The sequence below is a fragment of the Acomys minous genome (genome assembly GCF_964271855.1).
Source record: "Acomys minous genome assembly, chromosome: 1".
NCBI classification, from domain to species: domain Eukaryota; kingdom Metazoa; phylum Chordata; class Mammalia; order Rodentia; family Muridae; genus Acomys; species Acomys minous.
The window spans coordinates 171,387,766-171,411,526 of record NC_140483.1 but is presented as its reverse complement, the minus strand read 5'-3'; the positions used below and the strand labels follow the sequence as shown (position 1 = coordinate 171,411,526).

The 23,761-nt window shown below is 39.4% G+C and overlaps 1 protein-coding gene across 12 annotated transcripts in view; it reads left to right on the top strand.

Moving 5' to 3' along the window:
- The window catches only part of MPDZ (multiple PDZ domain crumbs cell polarity complex component), a 152,047-nt gene that overhangs the window by 46,608 nt on the left and 81,678 nt on the right, over positions 1-23,761 (top strand). For all 12 annotated transcript variants that reach the window (XM_084789387.1, XM_084789384.1, XM_084789383.1 and 9 more), the window contains 10 exons: positions 4,040-4,243; positions 5,330-5,469; positions 6,381-6,594; positions 7,989-8,117; positions 9,569-9,778; positions 12,499-12,613; positions 12,908-12,996; positions 18,387-18,549; positions 19,200-19,271; positions 22,377-22,483. In XM_084789387.1, the coding sequence (XP_084645513.1) occupies positions 4,040-4,243; positions 5,330-5,469; positions 6,381-6,594; positions 7,989-8,117; positions 9,569-9,778; positions 12,499-12,613; positions 12,908-12,996; positions 18,387-18,549; positions 19,200-19,271; positions 22,377-22,483 (1,443 nt within the window). The remainder of the gene's footprint in view (positions 1-4,039; positions 4,244-5,329; positions 5,470-6,380; positions 6,595-7,988; positions 8,118-9,568; positions 9,779-12,498; positions 12,614-12,907; positions 12,997-18,386; positions 18,550-19,199; positions 19,272-22,376; positions 22,484-23,761) is intronic.

Below are 23,761 nucleotides of genomic sequence, written 5' to 3'. Positions count from 1 at the left end.
TTATATTCTTTAATTATGGACCATCAAAAACGATAGGTATTTATGCCTAGTTCCTTAAGTTTTCGTTTTTTATTGTTTGCTTATTCCTTTGGAGATGGAGCCCCTTGAATCATGGACTTCCTGTCTTCTGTTGGCATCTGGGTGTGTGCGCTCACTGCTGGTTTATGCTTTTAGTCACCTTTCTCCGCTGTGGCCTTACTTTCTCAGGAAGGGACTTTCTCCTCTTTGATGACAAGTTGAGGGTTTGCTCTTACGGGTTCTCGGATTTTCTTTGCCTCCTTTGTTAGCTGTGTCACTGTGATGTGCTGTAGTCAGGAGCCTCTAAAGTAGAGAGATGGCAGTGGTCCCAGCTTTTATACATTCCTCTCTTCTTCATTGTGGGCTATATCTGCGGCTCTGTCTTTCATTGGTAGAACATGCTGGAATCCCTGATTTCTTGTTTATACTATACATTGGCTTTTTTTGTATACTTTCAAGTTGTTTGTTTTTGCTAAGGAGTTCTCTGATGTAAGCATTCCTAGAGGCTAAGCTTAACTGCATTTTGAACTAAAGTGATTTCTTGTTTTCATGGGATCCTGCTCTATGGTGGCTACCCAGCACAGCTCCACCTGAGTGACATACTAGATAGAGATGCTGCCCCATTATTCTGCAAAGCACAGTGAGCAATGGCAGCCATACAGTTTCCGCTGCTCAGTTGCACTGGTTTGTGTACATCTTCAGCTCTCATCATCCATATGTAGCTGTGTTTAAAGATGTCTTTAAAACTGTCTGCTGTCCCTGCTCTGGAAGCAATGGGGCTGAGAGAATGGAGCTGATAAACGAAGTAGACTAAAGTCTCAAGCAATAACCAATTTTATCCAGAGCATCAGACAATTTGTACTCTAAAGGTTAAGAAAAGTCACCTGAGTAGTGTGTACAATCACAAGGAAAATCCACATGTGACAAAACCATGTTTTTCCTCCATAGAGGCATACAAACAAATAAGAATAGCCAGTTATAAGGAATAATCTGAAGTGAACTCACTCCTGTCTGCTATTCCTGCGAGGAGCACAAAAAACATTTACAAGAACAATTCTGTGTGTGTGTGTGTGTGTGTGTGTGTGTGTGTGTGTGTTTAAACTGAGGACACAAGACTTATCTTGTTTTCTTGGCATATTCTCAAAAGCATTCAGAATTCTCATCACAGGACTCCATTCTTGGACTGTGTTCTCACAGTCTGCCACTTATGCTTATTTTATAATTTCATGAAGCCATAGGGTATGTGTGATCTACACTTTTTTATGGAACCTGAAAAAATTAATGATGGTGTATTGGTTATGTTTGACCAATGTTTAAAACCGAGGAAAGATCTATAGTGATCTAGAATGTCTTGTAAGAGAGATTCTCATGCTTCTAACAACTGACACCATGCTACATCCTGTCCTTGCACTTACAGTTGGCAAATTTTCCAGTGAAAGTGTATAAAATCTTCATTTAAGTTCTATTTTAGGTAACAGCATTAACTGAAGTTCTTTAATTAATGTGTTTGTGTACTGCGCACAGAAAAGCTCTTTTGAGACTCAAATAACCTGCTAGGACTTAATAATTAAGATTTATTCCTGTGTCTCAAATAATATAACAGAAAACATCTTTAATTTAATTTTATTCTATTTTTCAGACATGGACATCCTTGGTACCCCAGTCTGTCCTCAAACTTGAGATCTTTCTGCCTCTGCCTCCCTAGTGCTGGGACTGCAGGTATACACCCATGCCTGGGTTAGAAAACCATTTTAATAAGTAGTTGAAACCAAATCGAAATGTACTTTTGTGCTTTTTCCTTAGAGTATAAATTTTCAAACTTAAAAACAAGTCTTTTGATAGTATAATTAAATGACAGTTTTAAAATATATGGGCTGTTTTAAGTAAGTAATTGTGGTGCTCCATTTATATGAAACCTCAGGGGCAGGCAAAAGGCCAGGGATGTCAGCAGCATCCGTTAGACCCTTACCAGATGGTCTTCACATCATAGTGATGCTTGTACTCCAGTGACATTACTCTTGCGGTGCCCTCAGCCCTGGTGCTCCATAATATCAGAGCATGCACTTTAGTGGTTAATTTCTCATAGAGAGACCATCTATTCCTGTAATGGGGTTTGTTCACTCTGGCTTACTGTAGCTAACGTCCAAATATTTTTTACTATGCAAACATACCATAGGCATTAGGTCCTAGTGTGTGGGATCTTCAGCCTGTCACAAATTTTATTATGCCATCTGCTTCAACCTGAGCAGTGTATCTTCTGCCTGCAGACTTCGCTGAAGTTGCCATGGCTGGGGATTTAAAAAAAAAACAGTCTTGGCAAAAGGAGCTTGCTTTAGAAAAATAATAATTGATCATGCCTGCTGTAGATTTGAAATAAGCATTTGAAAGAATTCCCAGAAGCTTCCTCCCTCGTTTTCATGGGTGACTAAAAGTAGATAATATAATGGCAAAATTTTGGTAACTTTGGTAGCTAGATAAGTTTCCTGTTTTATTTTTAAATATGGGTAACAAAGTCTTATGTATAGATTGGAGGCACTGTGTGGAGTACTTTCATAGAATTCATCATTGGCTACTGTTTACCTTGTCTGTATCCAGGAGTGGTATTTCAGCTGATTGTATTCTGTGTATCATATAACGGTGACAGCAACATGACAACAAAACATCTTGATCACACACTGTTATTAGGTATATGACGTTGTGTAATTCCATCATGCATGAATTGGAGCTGATGGTAGAGGAAGAGTTGTGTCCCTAAGTGTTTGTTTTGCAAATATATATTGAAGGCCAATTCTAAGTAAGGCAGTCTTCTAGAGGGCAGAGAGTTAGAAGAAAACAGAATGGCTGGATCCCTCCACTGAGGAGTTTTTACATTATAGTTGCCTCCAGTAGCTGGAATGGAAGTGCTGTGACAGTGGGTGTGTATCCACAGCATGGAAGTGCTGTCCTAGTTAGCATTAACTGTCAATCTGTGACTAGAATCCACAGAAAAGGGAGTTCCCATTGAGTCATTATCTTTATTATGTTTGCCTATGGGCATGTCTATGACCCATTTTCTGACTGGTAGTTAATGCAGATGGAGCCCGCCCCCTGAAGGAAGTACCGTTCTGTGGGCTGGTGGTCCTGAGTAGGGAAGGGAAGCTAGTTAAGTAGCAGCCTGGGAGAGAGCGAGCCAGAGAGCAAGCTGCCAAGTTGCCCTCTTCCATGGTTCCTGCCTTCATGGTCCTGCCTTGAATTTCTGCCATTATTTTCTTCATGGATGGATTTTGACCTGACTGTAAGCCACATAACCCTCTTTCTCTCCAAGTTGTGCAACAGAATGAAACTAGGATAAGAGCTGTGTAGAGAAGCCGGGCAAAGAGCCGCCAAGAGGACAAGGTCCTTTCTGGGGTAGTTTGTCAGGGAGGGCTTATGGTAAGGTTGAGTAGGCATGAACAAATTGAAGAAGGAAATAGGATTATTTCTACCTGGCTAGTTGTGTGAGATACAGTGAGGAGGTGAGCTGTTCTGAACATAACATTGATGTATCTTTCTGACACATAATTGTAGACAAAATGTTGTATTCTTGATACTTTGTAGAAGTTTCCAGTTAGAGCTTACTGCCTACACTGCACAGTAAGGACTGACTATCTACACTGCACAATTAGAACTGCCTACACTGCACAGTAAGGATTGACTGTCTACACTGCACAATCAGGACTGACTGCCTACATTGTACAGTAAGGACTGACTATCTACACTCCACAATTAGAAATGACTGTCTATACTGCTTTCAGGTACTTTTACTTGGATCCATGTAATAGCCATTGTGATGTTCTGTTTTACAAAATGAAATAACCCCTTTTGGTGTTGTTATTCCAGATGTAGCAGGAGTTGGTCAGATTCCCAGGTTAATGTTTTGAGAATCATTAACCTAAAATTAAAGAGAAAAGCGATTTCAAGGCCCCTGTCACCTTTCCAGTGCAGAATCACTGCAGATGATTTAACTATACTAGATTTGTTGCTAATCTCTGCATCCTCCTAGGTAAACATTGCTACTTTGGCAACTACAAATGCTGACCATGTGCACACACCTCAGTTCAGCTCTGCTAGTGTACAAAGTGAATCACTTTTGGCATCTCCAAATAATGGGAACTTGGAAGCTCTTTCCGGACCTGGTGCCCCCGCTGTCTTGGATGGGAAGCCTACTTGTGATGAACTTGATCAGCTCATCAGAAATATGGCCCAGGTAAGAGTGTTTCTTACTATAACTCAGCACTGGATTTATTTACAAAGGCATCTGAATCCTGAATAATTGGAGGAATGCAGTAGCATTTATAAACCTGAACAATTTTGGAATAAAATAGAATTTTGTGGAAATTTGTGCAGTTCAGATTTTTCTATTACATTTTATTTTACTTATTCTTTGAGGTTATGACACATGATTTCCCCCTTCCCTTCATTCCGCCACACCATTTCAAATTCATGGTGTCTCTTTTTGTTTACTTTTATTGATTTTACACACACACACACACACACACACACACACACACACACACACACACACACATATGTTGAGTAGACACTAATGAAATAAAGGAGTAAATGTGGCTATTTTTACCTAGCTAGTAGTGTGACCACCTTGGCTATGTGAGGTACAATGAAGTCAACATAGCTGGAGCTAAGGGAAAGAAAGACAGAGTTCTAGGGGCATAGTGATCTGGAAAAAATGCTGATGAATTTTTCTGACACATAACTATAGGTAAAAAGTTGCATTCCTGATAAATTTATGGTTAGGCTTGACATCTACACTTCTTTCAGTTAGCTTTAGTGTGTGTGTGTGTGTGTGTGTGTGTGTGTGTGTGTGTGTGTGTGTTCCTAAATACACAAGTACAATGTGCTTAATCTGTATACTGTCACTTACATGTCTGTGTTTTCAAGGCTGATCATTTGGAAAAATGATCACATTTGAAATTGAGAATTTATTCTACAATCTAGGAATACTGTTCTGGAAGGATGAGCTATTCCATTCCAAGTGATGAGTGTTAAATTGATCTTTTTCTAGCTCCTCCTTTTCAATAAACAGTCCTACTCCAGTAAGATGACTGTTGGATGCAATAATGCTTCTTGTTTGGTTTAGTTTTGGTTTGGGATTATTTTAATTTGATTTTGATTTTGCTGTGGAATCCGTGCTCGCCTTCCTTCTCTGTGTAGCCCAGGCTTGCATAAAACTCTCTACCTTCCTCTCTCATCTCAGCTGAGACTAAAAATACGCACATTGCCACCAAGTAGTAGTTGACTTTTAATTTTATTTCCTATTTTGTTTCCTGAACAGGGTCGTCTTGTGGAAGTATTTGAGCTCCTCAAACCTCCATGTGGAGGCCTTGGGTTCAGTGTTGTTGGGCTGAGAAGTGAAAACAGGGGAGAGCTGGGGATATTTGTACAGGAGATTCAAGAGGGCAGTGTGGCTCACAGGTGAGATTGACGCAGTAACTTCTTTGCCCTTGATGTAATAATCAGAAGGGTTTTGATCACTAGAGGAGGAAAGGAATGCAAACAAAAAGTTGAAATAATCAGACATTAGCTAGTTTTTAGAAGTAATTAATGTTTGGGGGTATTAAGCAAGTAAATTAAAATGAGAGTCACAGAGTGTGTGAGGTGGATGAAGTTCTTGCTGTGCAAGTCTGAAGACCTCAATTTGGATCCCCAATACTCTCATTTTAAAAAGCCAGATGAGGAGGTACACATCTCTAACCCAGCACTGGGTTGCAGAGATAGGCACATGCCAGTGTTTGTTGCCCTCCCAGTGAAAATAAGCAGAGCACAGAAATGAGGTGCAGAGCCATAGAGGAAGTCACTCACTGTCAACCTATGGCCTTCCTGCATAGATGTACAAGCAGTCAGTCACGCACATGCGTGTATGCATCACACACATAAAATGAGAGTAGCTTTTAAAGAATCATGAGCTAATTACAGTTTAGGAAGGAAGGAGAATTTTGAATGTAGTATTTCATTATTATTGAAGTTCATTTTGAATAAAAATCACTAGAACTTCCCCATGATAGTTTCAGTTGTGTTTTATTAATACACTCAGAGCATGAAGAAATACATGCATACATTTAATAAGGGGGCATCTGTAAGTGAGTGCTAGGGCTAGTCAGCAATTGATAAAAAAGAGGTCTTTGACAGTAATTCGGGAAACAGTGGAATTGCCACAAGTGCTGGAGCCAAATCATGCCCTTCTAAAAGTAGAGTTTCAGGTAGAAGCTTTGAAAGTATTGTGTTCTATAGTAGGATTAAAGTGACCTGAACACTTTAGGCCACAGGAACTGTCATTTCCTTGAGAGTGTTCACATCTTTCATTACCTTACTTTCTTCCTCAATAGAGATGGCCGACTTAAGGAGACTGACCAGATCCTCGCCATCAATGGCCAGGTCCTGGATCAGACGATCACACACCAGCAGGCCATTAGCATCCTGCACAAGGCCAAGGACACCGTGCAGCTAGTTATCGCTAGAGGCTCCTTGCCTCAGATCTCCAGCCCCCGGGTTTCCCGCTCTCCATCTGCAGCCAGTACAGTATCGGCCCACTCGAACCCAGTGAGTAGACAAGGAATAGCACTCACCACCTCCGGCCCTTTTCAACTGTGCCCACTTCCTAATATCTGTCATTTCCTCATAGGTGTCATGGGTTTGCTTGCTTGCTTGTAGGTTTTAGAGAGTTTTAACATAATTATTATTTTATGTATTCCAACTTGGGATATTTATTTCTGAATTATGATTAAGTTTTGGATTTTTAAAATAGTCTGTACTTCGCATGATTCTTTGATAACACTAGTAAAAATGGAGACTCTTATTAAAATTTACTTCTAAGTAAGTTAAAATCTTATTTCACTTTGTTTTGTTTGCCATTTCCCTTTTTATTTTCTTCTTTCTTTTCTTCTTTTTCTCTTTCCTCTCCCCTTTTCCTTCTTCTTTCCCCTTCTCTTTTCCTCCCTTCCCTTTTCCCTCCTCTCTCCTCCTCTCCCTTCTCTTCCTCTCGTCCTTCCCTTCTTTTTTCCTCCTCTCCCCCCTACTTGGCCCTCCGCTCCCTTTCCCTTACCTTCCTTTTCTTCTTTTATGTACGGTGTGCAGTCTCTCCCTGGATAGGATAGAACTCACAGTGTAGGCCGGGCGTGGTGGCGCATGCCTTTAGTCCCAGCACTCGGGAGGCAGAGGCTGGTGGATCGCTGTGAGTTCGAGGCCAGCCTGGTCTACAAAGCGAGTCCAGGACAGCCAAGGCTACATAGAGAAACCCTGTCTCGAAAAACAAAAAACAAAAAACAAAACAAAACAAAACAAAAAAAGAACTCACAGTGTAGATCAGGCTATCCCTGAGCTGGCTCCAAGCTCTCAGAGGTCTGCCTGTTACTGCCTCTTGAATGATGGGATTGAAGGTGGGAAAGAAGGGATTGTATGGTTAGAGTTAGCTGTCAGTGATGATATAAACTTCTGCAAATTAGCATCCTGCCTCAAGGCATGATTAACCAGAGGACCTTCCTAATCAATGGTGGCTGTCTGTTAGAACTTCATTCATTTCTTCCTTCCTTCCTTCCTTCCTTTCTTTCTTTCTTTCTTTCTTTCTTTCTTTCTCTCTCTCCCTCCCTTCCTTTCTTCCTTCCTTTCTTTCTCTCCCTCCCTTTCTTTCTTTCTTTCTTTCTTTCTTTCTTTCTTTCTTTCTTTCTTTCTTCTCTCTCAAGACAGGGTTTCTTTTGGAACTTCTTTTCAAGGAAGTTTTACAAATATCTTAAAGTATCGGTGCCTGTTTCTATAGGTTAAATGCAGTCACTGGAATGATGTATTGATAACTATAAGAAGAACTGTATCAAGAGCAGGGGTAGGCTGTTGTAAGGGAAGTATACCAAGTGAAAAGTCAGACTGGTTAGCCCTCATGATTGTATATGAACTCGGCATTTAATATCAACAAAATATTCATCAAAACGCTTTCATTTTAGATTCACTGGCAGCACGTGGAAACTATAGAACTGGTAAATGATGGGTCTGGTCTGGGATTTGGCATCATAGGAGGAAAAGCAACTGGTGTGATAGTCAAGACCATCCTGCCTGGAGGAGTAGCCGACCAGGTGAGCTACTATGATAGATAGGTCTTTTTTCTGTTCACTCATAAGTGTAGCTTCATCATTGCGATTTTCTGTTTAAAAAAAAATGAAAATTTAATCAAATAAGAATCTTTCATTTTATTGGGCTGGCCTTCATGTTGGCTCTTAGACTTGAGAGAGAATACTTTGAAACTGGACATGGCTCTTACTTAAAATACAGTTGTAGGAAATGCGCTGAAGACCCTGAAGAGCTGCAGACTGAACTGGCTTCTGATTCCAATCCCTATAGAAAGCTTTACTCTTTGTTTGGTAGTTACACATTTATAAACTTAGTAGCTATTTTGAGGTAAAGCCAACATCTTCTCCCTTTATTGATCCCTCGTGTCATTGTTGTACACAACACAGCCTGTTTCCTGTTTAGTTGGTTGAGGTGTTGTTTATGAAACAAGCCATTTCTTGTGTATAGAAATGAATGTGGTTTTTATCTGTGTTTAATATTTTAGGTTTATAGGGTTATAAAGCTATTGTTTTTAACTCAACGGATCTGAACTTACACTTGGAATCTGAGCTCACCAGATATCCTCGTATTCATGAATGGCAACCCTAGTAAAACAACAACCCTTTTAGTAGTGGTATTAACAATACCATAACATTTAAGAATTAGCCGATGTCTAGCAATAGCAGAAGACCTTCATGTGCTCAAAAGAAAAGGAAGAACATATTTTTTCCCTTAGGACACAGAAAATATAAATACATTCAGTTTTAAAACCACTAGAACCAATGGGATGACAAGACTAATCCTTAGTGGACTGGCCACATGTCTGGTGTTCCTCAGCCACATGTCAATATTAACTCTTGTGCTGGACACTGGAGATGTCTGTCATTTCAGAGGGTTTTTTTTTTTTTGATACTGTTCCTATCTCTCATCTGTCTGCATTTTCACTGTAATACTATTTGCAAATGCATTCTTTCTGGTATTTGTAATTTAAATGGTCAGGTAGCAACTGTAGAAGCATTCCAGTACTTTCTTGTGATCACATTCTAATTAACAAGAGCTGGGTTTTCATAGTAACTTCTATGCTAAATGACATTTTCTTCTTCCTCAAAACCAAAACTCACACAAAATCATCTTTTTTTTTTTTTATCTTGTGAATTCTTAGCTAGAAATCAAACTGGAAAAAAAAAAACCCTAGCTATCGATTTAACAAAGTATCTGCCAGTTTTATTTGCTTTCACAACATTGAATGATGTTAGAATGATTAGGAAGACAGCTAATAGTACAATTACAATAGATGTCATATTATTGCCATTTTTATTATTGTCTTTAGAGCATTTAAATTTTTCTAGTGCAGTTGTGTCATATTATTGGCATTTTCATTATTTTCTTTAAAGTCATTTAAAGAATTAAAACATTTTCTAGTGCAGTTACCATGTAAGTACTTTATTTATTTGAATTCTTTTTTTCTTTAATTCAGCACGGGCGATTATGCAGTGGAGACCACATTTTAAAGATTGGTGACACTGACCTGGCAGGACTGAGCAGTGAGCAAGTAGCACAAGTCCTTAGACAGTGTGGAAATCGAGTTAAGCTGATGATTGCCAGGGGTCCTGTGGAAGAAACTGCAGCACCCTCCTCTGTGGCCATCACCCTCTCCTCTTCCCCATCTTCTTCATCAGAGATGCGAGTAAGTAGCTGAAAACAGTTGGTGTAAAAGTCTAAACTAGGTGCATTCAGGCACTTATTTAAACGTTAAACTTGCTGATGCCCATATGTAAGTATTAAAAGGACAGAACAAAAAGCATATGTACAGATACTAACGTTTCATTTATTGCTTAAAGATTCTAGGTTTCACACTCTTCTCTTTTAATATTTATTTATTTATTTTACATGTATGAGTGCTCTGTCTTCATACATACATACCGGAAGAGTAAATCAGATCCCATTACAGATGGTTGTGAGCCACCATGTGGTAGCTGGGAATTGAACTCAGGACCTCTGGAAGAGCAGCCGGTGCTCATAACCGCTGAGCCACTTCTCCAGCCCATTTCACACTTTCCTATACGCATTTTCTTTCTTTCTCTCTTTCTTTCTTTCATTATTCTTTTTAGTAAGGATCATCTTTTGAAGCACATATGAAATTCTAGGGTCCTATTGTTCAAATGCCTATAATATTTGAGTCTACCTTTGTTTTGCTTAGAAGCCTCTTAGTAAACCACGCCATCATTCTAATCAAAGCCTTTCAACAACTCTTCTTTAGAAAATTTCTTATGTGTGGCAGGAGCCAGGATAGTAGGAATAAATGAGCTTTAAGGACCTCTTTCGTTCATTGTTTTAGTCTATCGAAGCTATGGACTGTTACCAGATTTGTGGTAAGTGGTTTCCATTGTAAATAGTTGGTCAAAACCTTAGCAGCTGAACTTTGGCATGGTACAGGAGCATGATTCAGTGATGCAGTGTCCCCTTATTATCTTAATTTGATATGAAAAAATTGGAAAATTTCAAAATTCTTGGACGTTAGAAGTTATCTCAGTGGGTTTACTGTCATAAGACTACACTGGCTAAAATAAAGCAAATCCACCCAAAAGTGCCTTAAATATTTTAGAAGCAAATTCTACCCATTTCTAGCTAAATTTTCTAGCACATGCCAGTCCTGTATACATTTTCATAGATATAAAACACCCGTGTTTTCTTTTATTGAAATTGTTATAACCAGTAGTTACAAGCTCTCTTTTAGAATAGCCTAACCTCTTCCATAAGCCTTTTAAAATGTTATTAGAACACTTGAAATTTCCATGATTCTGTTGTTTTTAGGACTGGATTTGGTTGCTATTTTTTAACACAGTGAAAGAAGAAAGCAAGCTTGTTTATGGAAGTGTTTAAATGGCATTCTTTTGTGGAAAACAAAACATTTTACTCAGCAATATATAAATGAATGCAATACCAAAACTACTTGATGTAATGAAAGCCTAGGGCACTGTCTATTCTCTGCGTATCATCGTTTCTGAAGCTGGTGCCCCGTTTAAACCATTCGATAGTCAAATTGCCACCCTCTAAAATAGCACTCGAATAACTTATTAAAAATAGAAAACACATTTGTTTCAATTGAAGCAGATTTCATCCTGTCATTTTCTTGTAATTATCTAAACTTTAAACTTTTGCTAAGTTTGCACAGATAATTATGTGCAATGAAAAAGAAATAAATCCAACTTCCCTTGTAAAATTATACTTTCTTTAGGTGGGCTGTCAGTGAGATAACTGTTTATTTTAACAGAGACCAGCCCCAACCTGCATGCCAGTTAAAGCTCATTGCCTTGACTTTTTCCTAGGGTTGACTGGAGAAGAGTCAGTCTACTGTCATCACACCAGTGTTTAGGACCAGTGACTTATTGATAACATCATGTGCCAGCTCACTAATGCTGAATTTAGGGAGTCTACCTATGATCCACCACACTACTCACAATAACTATATTAATAAAGAAGACTTAGACACCACACTACTCATAATAGCTACATTAATAAAGAAGACTTAGACCCAAGAACACCCTTTTCAGTTACCATTCCAAGACAAGGGGATGCCAGTGTAGAGATGCACAGTTTCTTCATGAATATTTTTAATGTAAAAAATAAAGAAAAGGCAATGTAAAAAACTTCCTTGGTGCCATCTACTCCTTTAAAAATAAGTTACCAGCCTTTTTATAACATGGCTGCAGTGGAGACTCACTCATTCACAGTGTTAGAATCAACTATACATTGTAGTTAAGAGTAAGAGCTCTCTTTAGGAAGCTGTGATCCTATGTCATACAATCTTGCACACTGTACATTTTTTTTTACAAAGAAAGAACCCTGCAACCATACCACTGGGATTTGAGTTCCATTTCCCCAGATGTTAGCTGTTTGTCCTTGGAAATACTTATATGCCCCTTCCCCAGCGAAAAATTGATACAATTCCACCTATTTTACTGCTGTACAAGTGATGTAGAGAATCCTAGGTTGTTATAAGGAGTAAGAAATGAGAACATGCCACATACATTAAAATGAAACTACTCAATAAATGGCAGTTGGTCATTACACTTCTTGATAGGAGATTGTCAAGAAAGTGATGCTTGGGAGGACTATGTCTGAAAATACTTTGTTGATAAGAAGCTCTTTATTCCTTAACATTTTATGTGTATAGTAAGTTTGTTTTACAAGGAGAGGTTCAGCTTTCTTTTCTTCATCCTTTCCTGAATAAAAAAATGCCATGCTCAGTCTGTATTATCAGGACGTAAGGGGCCAATTGTGCAGCACAGTTGGTGATGCCTTAGGCCAGATTACTTCCGAACTGAGTGTTAGACTTTTAAATTTGACCTTAGTTTTTCTTACATGTTGATTTATCTAAAGGTTTATTTATTGATACTACTTTAGGTTGATGCATCTACTCAGAAAAGTGAAGAAAGCGAGACATTTGATGTGGAACTTACTAAAAATGTTCAAGGATTAGGAATTACCATTGCTGGTTATATTGGAGATAAAAAACTAGGTAATTTTAAACCCTAAGTGTTTTCTAAACATTGTAGTTGCCTCTAATGTCCGTCTTATGAGCTACTCAATCATTATATGCTTTGTTGTTGAATAAAGTAGTTGACAGCTTTCTCAGAAATAATTTGGTATCAGTGACTCTGGTATGGCCTGGCCTTATTCTTTCCACTAGATGCCTGGGTGGCTTGTTACTAAATGTGCATTCATAATTATGATTTTTATTTGGGAGGTAGAAGATGTTTATTCTTTGTGTGTGCTTTATAAATAGTTAAAAATCACTTATCTCTACTCTTAGAACCTTCAGGAATCTTTGTCAAGAGCATTACGAAAAGCAGCGCTGTGGAACATGATGGCAGAATCCAAGTTGGAGACCAAATTATAGCAGTAAGTCACACATTTAATAATAGTTTTTGCAGTTTTCATTCTGTTCTCTGGAATTAGAAAAGATGGCTTGGTGGTTAAAAACATGAATTATTCTTGCAGAGGACCTGAGTTTGGTTCCTAGAACCTATGTGGGACAACCTAGAGCCACACCCACACACATTCATGTAAATGCACATAAAACCTTAAAATGAAGAAATAATTTCTTACATATCTATGTATGTATTTGTGTACGTGGTATGCATGCATTTGTGTGTGTGTGTGTGTGCGCGCGCGCGTGTGTGCGCACCCATGCATGCATGTGCTCACTTCCATATGTGGCAGAGGCCAGGGGCCACTGTTGGATGTCCTTCTGTTGGATCCCTTTGAAAGATCAAGTTGAGCTCCCCACTCATTTGGGTAGCAGCTGGGAAGCCTTTCTTGGGGTGTCTCTATCTTACCATGAAGGGAAATGAGCCACTGCACCCTTTTTATTTAGGGAGTAATGGCGAGATCCGTCAGATAGAGTGAATCTCTGTACAGCTGTCCTAGTGAGGGTTACTATTGCTACAGACAAAACATCATGACTAAAGCAAGGCGGGGAGTGTTTACCACTGTAGAGGTGGTAGGACCTGGGAGAATGCAGCCAATGACGGGGCAGAGAAGGTCAGCTTTATGTAGAGCATCAGACAGTTTATACTATAAGAGTTAAGAGAGATCACCGGAGTAAAGTTGTCTTGAGTTCAAGCTGTATACAATCACAAGGACAAGCCACATGTGACAAAACCAGGTTTTTCCATAGATGCATATAAAGGATCATTTAATTGGATATAATTATGAGTAAACAATAATGAGTGTCTGAAGTACAGTTACCCCTATTGGCTATTTCTGGGAGGAACATGAGAACACATTGTAAGGTCAATCCCATGCTTTGAGGAAGCTAAAGCCACATGACTCTTGTCTGGTTTTCTTAGAGTGGTCCCACAAGCAGGACTCCATTCTTGGACCATGTTCTGACAGTTTGCCATTTTTGTGAGGATGTGTTTTCACTTTTATTTTGTTTATGTTGAGTGGAGTGACTAAATCTTAGCCATTGATTCCTCTGTGTTTAATGGTTCAGCAAACTTTTAAATAAAATTTGGGGGTAGTTTAATTCTCTCTATATAATTACCTTTCTCTCTTCCCCTTCATTCTTCTTCCAAACAAAGCCTTCTATATACCCCCTCCCTTCTCTCCTTCAAAATCACGTCTTTTTAATCTATCTGCTATTACAATTGCGTGCACGTGCGCACACACACATGCACACACACACACACACACACACTTCTTAATATAATCTGTTCGTACAGTGGTACCCGTATATATGTTTTCAGGGCTAGCCATTTTGTACTGGGCTGCCAGTTGGTATGCTCTTCCCTGGGGAAGGCCCCTCTCCTATTTCCGCTCTCCTCAGTTACCTGTAGTTCTTTGTGTAGGACTGAGGCTCATGGGATTTTCTCAGTCCATTTTGGCAGATCTAATAGTGTCATCCTTTAGCAAGCATTGCCTTCGGACAGACTATGATGTACCTTAAATTACCCTTGAGAGAGCCACATGAGACCTTCCAATTTGCTGGTACAGGACTTGTTGTGTTAGTATATTTTAATTAGGAAAATGTTCACTGAGGAAGTAGATTTAGAACTGATTTTGAAGTGTCACAGTAGCTTCCTTCCAGGTTTTCACTGTCTTTGTTCTTACGTCAGTGATGCTCAAAGATAACTTCCTCAAAGCTAAGCTAAATAATAGAAGAAATACATTCACACAGGGGGTGTACTTTCCCTAGGTCTTCTCTTGTTTTTAATAAAATTGTCTTCACGGTTACCCATATTCTAACTTTACTTTTAGCCACATTCTTTGGGAATTTAGCAGTTCCTTAGTCTCTGGGAAGCAGTGTGCAGAGCTGGTGACCATTTGTCCATTTTGTGAAAGTATCACCCTCTTGTGGCCTGCCCAGAAATTGGTGCTAGTTCCTTCATTCCCAGTCACATTTTTTACAACTGTAGTCTTTACTTATTTTGGTTTTGTTTTGACAGCAGATATTGGAGCTATGGTCTGTTTTTATTTTTTATTTATTGAAGTGCTGAGAAGATTAAGATATTATTTACTATTTTCAGGAAGCATTTATTTTATAGTTTTAAAGTATTTTGCTCTTCTTTTACAGACTGTATTCTGTGGACTCCTAGTGTTTTGCTTTGTGCAGTACAGGGGTAGGAAAGTGCAAGTGACTCCCCCCTCCCCCCTCCCCCTCACCCCCTCCTCCTTTCCCCCTCCCCCTTCCCCACTGCAGATGCTATTCCATGTTGGCATTCTTTAATAAAGGGGCTCTTTGTGTCTTAAAATTTTGGCTAAATCTTGCCAAAAGATAAAATCAGGATACATATTAGTTATTTAGTGACACAGAGTTAAAAGCAGTATAGAATTATGACTGATAATGACAAATGCCACATGCCATCTTTGATATTCTGTGATGGAAATAGATTCTCAGTCTTCTACTAGTAGGTGCAGGTTGTTGGCTTGGCAAGCTTCATGCAGTGTGCTAAGGAAGCAGGTTGTCTCCACTGTGTGGCTGGCATTTCTTCTTCATGAATCCTCATGCTAATGGTGGAGCCTGTGGTCCATGTTCACAGGGTGGTAGATGTCCTCCTGTGATGAGCAAAGTCACGTTTGCTTTCCTACACTTTCTACCTACTTCTGCTGCTCTTCTTTGTATGGTATCACTGAGCCAGAGCTGACCCCTTAGCTCTCCAGCAGTCAAGAGTGGCCAGAGTTAAGTGAAGTTTCTGGATTGGTCTTTTGCTGGCTGGGGTTTATATATAGTCTTGCTGTAAATTGCATATTCTCATGAAATGCTGGGATCGCATGTTTATTACCTTCTCACTGTATTAATGCTAGCTTCCATGTGTCCTAGTACAGAGCATCGAGCATTGGAATTCTGGGAAAGCAGGTGCTTTATTTCCATGTTATGGTGAGATTATTAAGATCTTAGCTGGAGTATACTTTAAAATCTAGTCCATTATAGCACGTTTGTCTTGCTGGTACCATCTTGTGGCATTTGGGCAACAGATAAAATTCAGAGTTCAACTTAAAAAGTCTTGAAGTCAAAAGCAAATGTATTCTATGCATGCTTGAAAAGACTCCTTTGCATAAGGTTTTTCTTACTGAAACTTCTTTTTATTTTACAGTGGTAGAAATTGATTGGAGACAATCACTTGCTGCATAAAGTTATGTGCATTTTAAGAATTTTCTTGGGGTGTCTGTGTTCACATTTGGGCCATCCTGTTTTTAGAAGTTTTTTGAGACACTGTCTTGCTGTGTAGCCTAGGCTGTCTGACACTCAGTAGACTAGACTGTCCCTGAGCTCATGGAGATCTGCCTGCCCTGTCTCCAGGTGCTGGCATTTAAATGCCTGCCTCCCGTTTTGTTTCTTTATCACCATGACACTAAATACATGCTAGAATAATTTGTCTTAGAGGCTTGAAGAATATGAAATTTGATCAGAATTGACTAACTTTCTAATGGAATACATATAGAAAAGACTAGGCCTCGTAGTGTAAGGACAGGTGCATCTCTGTAAACTTGAAGCAAGCCTGGTCTACAGGTTAGGTAGCTAGGCTAATCGGGACTTGAAGGAGAGCAAGAAGGGGGAAGGGGTGAGAAGCAGCGAGGGGGAAGCCAGAAGACTGGAGTTTAGACCCAGCACCTATGTCACATTGCTACAATTGGCAGTAACTCAAGCTTTAAGAGCTCTGAAAGCCTTTGGGATCCATAGGCAGAACATTTATATATACAAACCCACATGTGTACATACACAAGTGTAAGCATGACTGAAACTAAAATCTTTTAAACTCAGAAATTTTTCATGTATCTGTGTTTAAGTATTATTGTTTTCTATTTGGCTTTTTATGTACTATTTGACCACTTCCTCAATGTGTGTGTGTGTGTGTGTGTGTGTGTGTGTGTGTGTGTGTGTGTGTACATGTGCACATTTGTGTGTGTGGACATGTGTGCCCATAAATATGGAGAACTTGGTATGTTTTCCACTATTAGGCTCTTCAGCAAGTCAGTCTCTCTTACTGAATCTGAAGCTTGCTGATTTGGTCAACAAGCCCCAGGGGTCCTCCATTCTGTGCGTTCATGTCCCTTGGTGTGTAGAGGTCAGAAGACAACTTGCAGAAACTCCATTCTCTCCTTCTGCTAAGTGGACCTTGAAGATCAGTGTGTCAGAGCTGACAGAAGGCATCTCTACCTGAGGACCCATGCCTTCAGTCCTGAGCCCAGCTTGTGTGTGTGTGTCCCAGGGGATTGAGTTTGGTCCTCATGCTCGCATACTTAACAAGTGAGCCATCTCCTCAGCCTGGGGCCACCATTTTAAAATGAGAGAATTTGGTTTTATTTCTATTCACATGAGGATTCAGCTGGCTTGCTCTCAGCCTTTGTTTCCAGACCATTTCTAGAAGTTCCTTCAGTTACTAATGTAGGGACTGCTTTCGTCCTTGGTTATGAGTCTGTTGCAGTCCTTTCTCTGGTATTCTAATTTGCTAATCTTTGCAAAAAGAAATCAGAAGAATCTGTTATGGGGAAAATAGAGTCAGGTGCCTGTGTCTGACGTCCCATGCAACTCAGAGGGATTGCACAGAGTCACAGAGCCAGAGTTGGAGACTGTCTTCCACATGGCACATCTCTAGACCATTGACTCTCTATTCCTAGTAGGAAAAAAAACCACAATGAAGTATTCACTTCCTCTCTGTTTCTTCTCTTCTGTATATTCATATGTCATATGTTGTTGCACTTGTTACATATAGACAGCAGGTGTGTCTATGTAAGTATATACATATGGACACATAAATAAAACAAATGGGTTTTCATGTTTGATTTTAGGTTTTATTATATTTTTTTCAGAAACTTTTACAGTTAGGCTACATTATGGTGAGGATGCTGGTCTGGATCTCAGAGATTTTTATTCACCTACAGAATATGTATGTGTCAAATTTTTACTATTCTTGTTTATAGTCAGTGTAAAGTACTGTACACCAGTGGACACTTGGGAGAGTGTTTTCCTCACTGCCTTCTGCACTTGATCTCCTGCAGTGCTCATTTCCAAACTTGACTGTGCATCAGGGTCAACTAGGGAGTCAGAGAAACGGTCTTAAAAGTCACACCCTGAAACTATAAAACAAGATCTATATATATAAAAAAAAATGAAACCTTTAAAAAGGTTCTGAGCAAACCACCATTATTCCTAGGTACTATGTGTGTGCTAGGGCATTGTGACCATTTTCCAGTACTTCCTTTCCTCAGTACTAACTGATAAATACACATTTTGTGAGTTAGCAGTGCAAAAGTGCTTTTGAGTTGAATGTGTTTTGTCATCACAGGTGGATGGCACCAACCTTCAGGGTTTCACCAATCAGCAAGCAGTAGAGGTGTTACGTCACACAGGACAGACTGTGCGCCTGACGCTGATGAGGAAAGGAACAAGACAGGAACCGGAGCTCACATCAAGAGAAGACATGTCGAAAGATGTGGACCTCCCACCTGGTAGAGAGTTATTTTAGCATTTTCTTCTAACTCTGAAGTAATGTATGTAGAAAACTGGTTTGGTATTAGCTGGGACCCAGATTTGTGCATTCACTCTGGAATGGGCTCTTGAGCAAAGCAGACAGCATTGCTGCCAGTCATCCTGTTCGTCCCTACTTTAGTTACAGTTCTAGACTTTCTCTTTGGTCAGGGGTATGGGAGGCGGGGGAGATCCAGTACTGTTTGATGCTTTTAGGAAGTGTGTGTTCAGGGGCCATATATGGTGTCTGTGGCAGTCAGGAGAGCCTCAGGTACCGAGCTTGGCTGAGGAAGCAGACCCACAAGCTTCTAGGGATTCTTCATGAATGTCCCCCAGAATTACTGAAAAAAGTCAGCAATGTGAGGCTGTTGCCTAGAAATGTGTTTTATTTCTAACAGTGTTGAGCTTTGTGCCATGCACTACCTTATGCGTTGCTGGGAGATGGGCGGCAGGTTTCTGGGAAGTCCTAGCCCACTTACAGGAAGCCATTAAATGTGAAGGGTATCTGGGGAGTTTGTGTCTTCAAAATTGCCTCTAATCAGTGGTTCAAACAAATAAAATGGGTTGAGAAAGTTTCATGTGCTTTTATTATCTTATGGATTATAACTATTAAAATATTTTTATCTTTAAGAAAATCATGAAAAAGATGAAGAGTCTTTGCCATTGAGGAGAAATGCCAGCATATTGCCAATTGAAGAAGAAGGTAATACTTAGAGCCAGGCTCTGGTGTTCATTACATCTTAAAAAGGATGCTTGCAAAGAGATTAAGCCTTTATGACAGGCTGAGTTAATAAAACAATTATAACTATGTTATTAACCTCTTAGGAAATGTGAACTTGATAAATCTGTCTTTATCAATAGGACTAAGTGCTTTTTTAGGTTAAAATAATTAATTTAAAGCTTGTTAATTTTCTTGCTGAATCAGTGTGTTCTCTGACATGTGCACACATGCACATGTGCACAGATGCAAGCACACACACAGCTCCAGAATTACTCTTTAGTATCCATTAGTAACACACACAGTTTTAACTTAATGTTTTATATATATATATATATTTGGTATGTCACTACCCAACTGTGAAACAATAATAGTAAAATGCAAAGTATTTAAAAACAAACATGGAGACTCTTGGATATTTTGGAATGAAGATATGTATTTTCTGTTCTGATGATTATTTTCTGAGTCAAGGTCTTAGTGTGTGGCCCAGGCAGGGCCCAATATTGGGTATTTGGTGACTAAAAGTCACTGGGCAAGAGGAAAACTGTCCCTCTGTGGTGGTATGGCTTCTGCTCTCCAGCGGGCGCACAGCAGCATTTCCACTGTGGCTGTGGCTTCTTTGTTGCATTTCTTCTGCTGCAAAAGGTTTTAGTTTACTTTTATTATTTGAAGAGATTGTGTGTATGTAACGTTATTCTGGAAGGGAAACGTGTAGTGTTCATACATATTAATTACATTCTGCCATTTTTACACTAATTAGTAAGAAAATACTTAGGCTAAACTGAATATTAAGAGTAGGGGGAAAGGATAAAAATACTAAGAACATGACTTGAAATAGGAAGGGTAGATGGGCACGAAGTGTTGTTCTGAAGACTCAGAATCGTGTATTGTGCTATGAGAAGACAGCTAGTGGGAAACTTTCACATGTATGTTGAAGGATAGTTGGTGGTCAGCACCTACAGACTTAGAATCAGGAAACCTTGAATTACTCACAAACATAAAATAGTTTAGTTTTACAATTAAGCTTAGTTGTTTAGGGTTTAAGATGTTTTTAAATTCTAGATAGATGGTTAAAGTTAATTGAGATGAGATACGATAGATATGGATTTACATTCAGAATTTTAGAGTCACCAAGATAGGAAAATGTTTTCTTCAAGGTTGCCACATACAAATAGCCTAAACACTATCCATGTATCATTTATATAATTCCTGATTATTTCATGGTTCTTCTTGCTGTATGTAGTTTAATTTATATGTGTGTAACAATATAAATGTATGTAAAAATTATTTAAAAATTAAGTAAAACAGAAACCTGGAAGTGCTTCTAACATACCTGCTCTGTCTATCCAGACAGGGTGGAATGCTACTGCCCTTTCACAGGAAGGTGACTCTCTGCGCAGGATTGTCCCTTGTGATAGAGAACAGGGCTCCGAGGCTTTTTGTTTTTATTTTTAAATCTCTGAAATGTGACAGGGGACAGGTGGGAGATGAGAATGGTGTGGAATTGGATTGGCTGGATGAATATGAATCTCAGATAGTGTAGTCTGATTTCCCACATTCTATTTAGAATTCCACATTATATTCCTGTCAAGCTGTGTGAACATAAAGGAGCGATTGAAAGTAAACTGGGAGAAATGACCTCTGCTCCCAGAATGAGGTTTAAAGATTCCTCATGAGCCTGACTCACTGCTTGTTGTTACCTCCCACGTCAGTCAATTGAAATTAGCAGAGAAAATGTTCACAGGGATTTGTTTCCAGTCCTGCTTGGCTTTGTTCTCTAAGCTAGAGGTTGAATCTAGGACTTTGCACATAACGAAACTGCTCGTAGCCACGCACCTTTAAAAATAGTCACCAGCGTTGTGCAACCTCTCAAGACAAAATCAGAGGCATTACCTGAAGCAGGACGAACCTGCAGTGAGAGAGAAGGCAACTGTAGAAATCTGGATTTTGAAATATTCCATAAGTTCATTTAAATACTGTGGGGTTCCAGAGGTTCTAAAAAGAAAAGCTTTATGAGTAAGCACTAGGTGACGTTTTACATACAGGGCTAGGGCTTTAGCTCGGTGGAGGCGCTCTTACGGAAATAGACAGAGCCACGCAGATATGCATAGCTGCAAATCCCAGGTATGCAGCTTCCCATGCCATCAGCTGTGCTCAGTTATGTAGTAATTTTAACCTACCTCCAACTGACCACGAGCCTTATTAGACACAGAGAATGCTCCTGGGTGCTTGTGGCTGGGCATTTTCTGTTAGTCTTGATCTGTGAAGCCATTAAACATCAGTATTTTAGACTGAATTTTCTACTCTCCAATGATCCTAGCTTTCAGCTGCACCTTCTGCATTTGGAGCATTTATGTCACTTGCCTGGTGGCTGGCTAGCTTTCTTTCTTTCTTTCTTTCTTTCTTTCTTTCTTTCTTTCTTTTTTTGGCTAATTAGTGGGATTCTGACTACATGTTTTTAATCTTAATACACATTCTTAGTTTTTCATTGTTTCATATTCTTACTTACGTTTTCCTGTTATTCATGGAGTAGTATATTATTCATTTATTTGGTTTGTGTGTGAGGTGATATCATAGTCTCCTGTGCTCCTGACCACACTTTTTGCTGTAATGTCACCAGTGGACAAGCTCTTGTGTCTGGGAGGAATCCAGAGTCCTTATTCTTTTAACTAACCTTAGATAATGTGTGTAGACTTGAGTGGAAAGACTAGTTAAAGTTTAAAAGCTGCCCAAGGGGGCTGGAGAGATGGCTCAGTGGTTAAGAGCACTGCCTGTTCTTCCAAAGGACCCAGGTTCAATTTCCAGTACTCACATGGTGGCTCACAACTGTCTATAACTCAAAGATCTGACACCCCCACACCAATGCACATAAATTAAAATTAAATACAATATTTTTTAAAAAGCTGCCCAGTAAAAAAGGATAGTGTTGCATATGCAAGCAACACTCTAAATTAGACCATCAAATTCAATAAAATACGAGGGAACCTATGTATCAGCTAAGGAGCCTGACAAGGAGCCACACAGTGGTTTTGCTCTGTCTTCCTGGTGTGCTTCGTGTGCTGGCACTGACTTCAAGACTGACTATTTCAGGGTATCCATTGTTGTCAACCGAGCTGGAAGAAACTGAAGATGTGCAGCAAGAGGCTGCCCTGCTGACAAAGTGGCAGAAGATTATGGGAATTAACTATGAAATAGTGGTATGTTGGCTTCTCCTGTTTCCTGACTTGTGTCTGTGTCTGAGTAGGAAATTCTTGGTGGAAGTAAAGGTATCCTTGCAATGAGCCCTGGAGAGAGGTTAAATGCCCAGAGCTTGTTAAAGGCCATCATGGTTGCTGAGGGGCTGAACTACATGAGAAGTTATGTGTCATCATACTTGAGTATTTCTGGGAGTGGTGAAAAATCAAGTCTTTATAGCATGTGATTTACACAAAGAACCAGAACAGAATGACAGCTTACTTCAAATATGGTAAAGCTGATCATGACCTATGACAGACTTGTAGGCTCTTTTTCCTCTCTTCCTTCCTTTCTCCCTCCTTCCCTGTCTACCTACCTTCCTTCAGTCCTTCTTTCCTTCTTAAAAAAAAACACAGAAAACAAAACAAACAAACAAAAAAGCTAAGGCAAAGTGTCATTTAGCCCAGGTTGACCTTAGAATCTCTGTGTAGGCCAAGAGAACCATAAATTCCTGATGATCCTGCCTTCATTTCCCTAGTATGGACTTACACGAGTACACTGTGCTCTCTGCCACCCCATTTATCATTCTTATGTAAATAACTTCTGTAATACACTGATTCTGCTTCACTTTTCATATCAGTGTTTGATTTTTATGTTAACAATTTGTGTATCTAGCTTAGATATCATGGCTTGCTAGTCTAAAAAAAAATAACAAAGTTGACACCCATCATTAAAATGTCAGAGAATTCCAAAGCAAAAGTAGAATACTGCATTCAGTATAAGTTTTCATATTTACAATGCCCTTGCATCTCTGGGTTAGAAGATAATATATATAACACTGACCTTTACTGCTAAGTGGTATTCCCACTCTTGTACTTCATTTTCATAGTAGGACCTATTTTTTAAAAACTCAAGGTAATTAAAAGTCAACCAAAAAATTAATAAGTATAGCCAGGAGCATTTGAACTGTAAGTTGGGAAGGAGTACAACAGGATCCAGGTGAAGAGTGGTTCATTTAGCACTGACTTCGTGGGTGGGATGAATGTAGCTGGCATGCACAGCGGGTGTCTGCTGTTTAGGTGGTAACTGAGTGAGAGGGGGACCCCTGACAAGCTGTTTCATCTATATTACACCCAAGAGTGAACCTTTAATGCCCTTTGTGCACCTGTAATCTGGGTGATATTTCTAGAACTCTCTTAAGAGCAGAAGTGTGCTCTAAGACAAGACCGCATCACTTGTGAGTCTGCCTTCACCTTGCCTGCTGAGTACTTGGCAGCATTTATATGATTATAGAGAGGTGG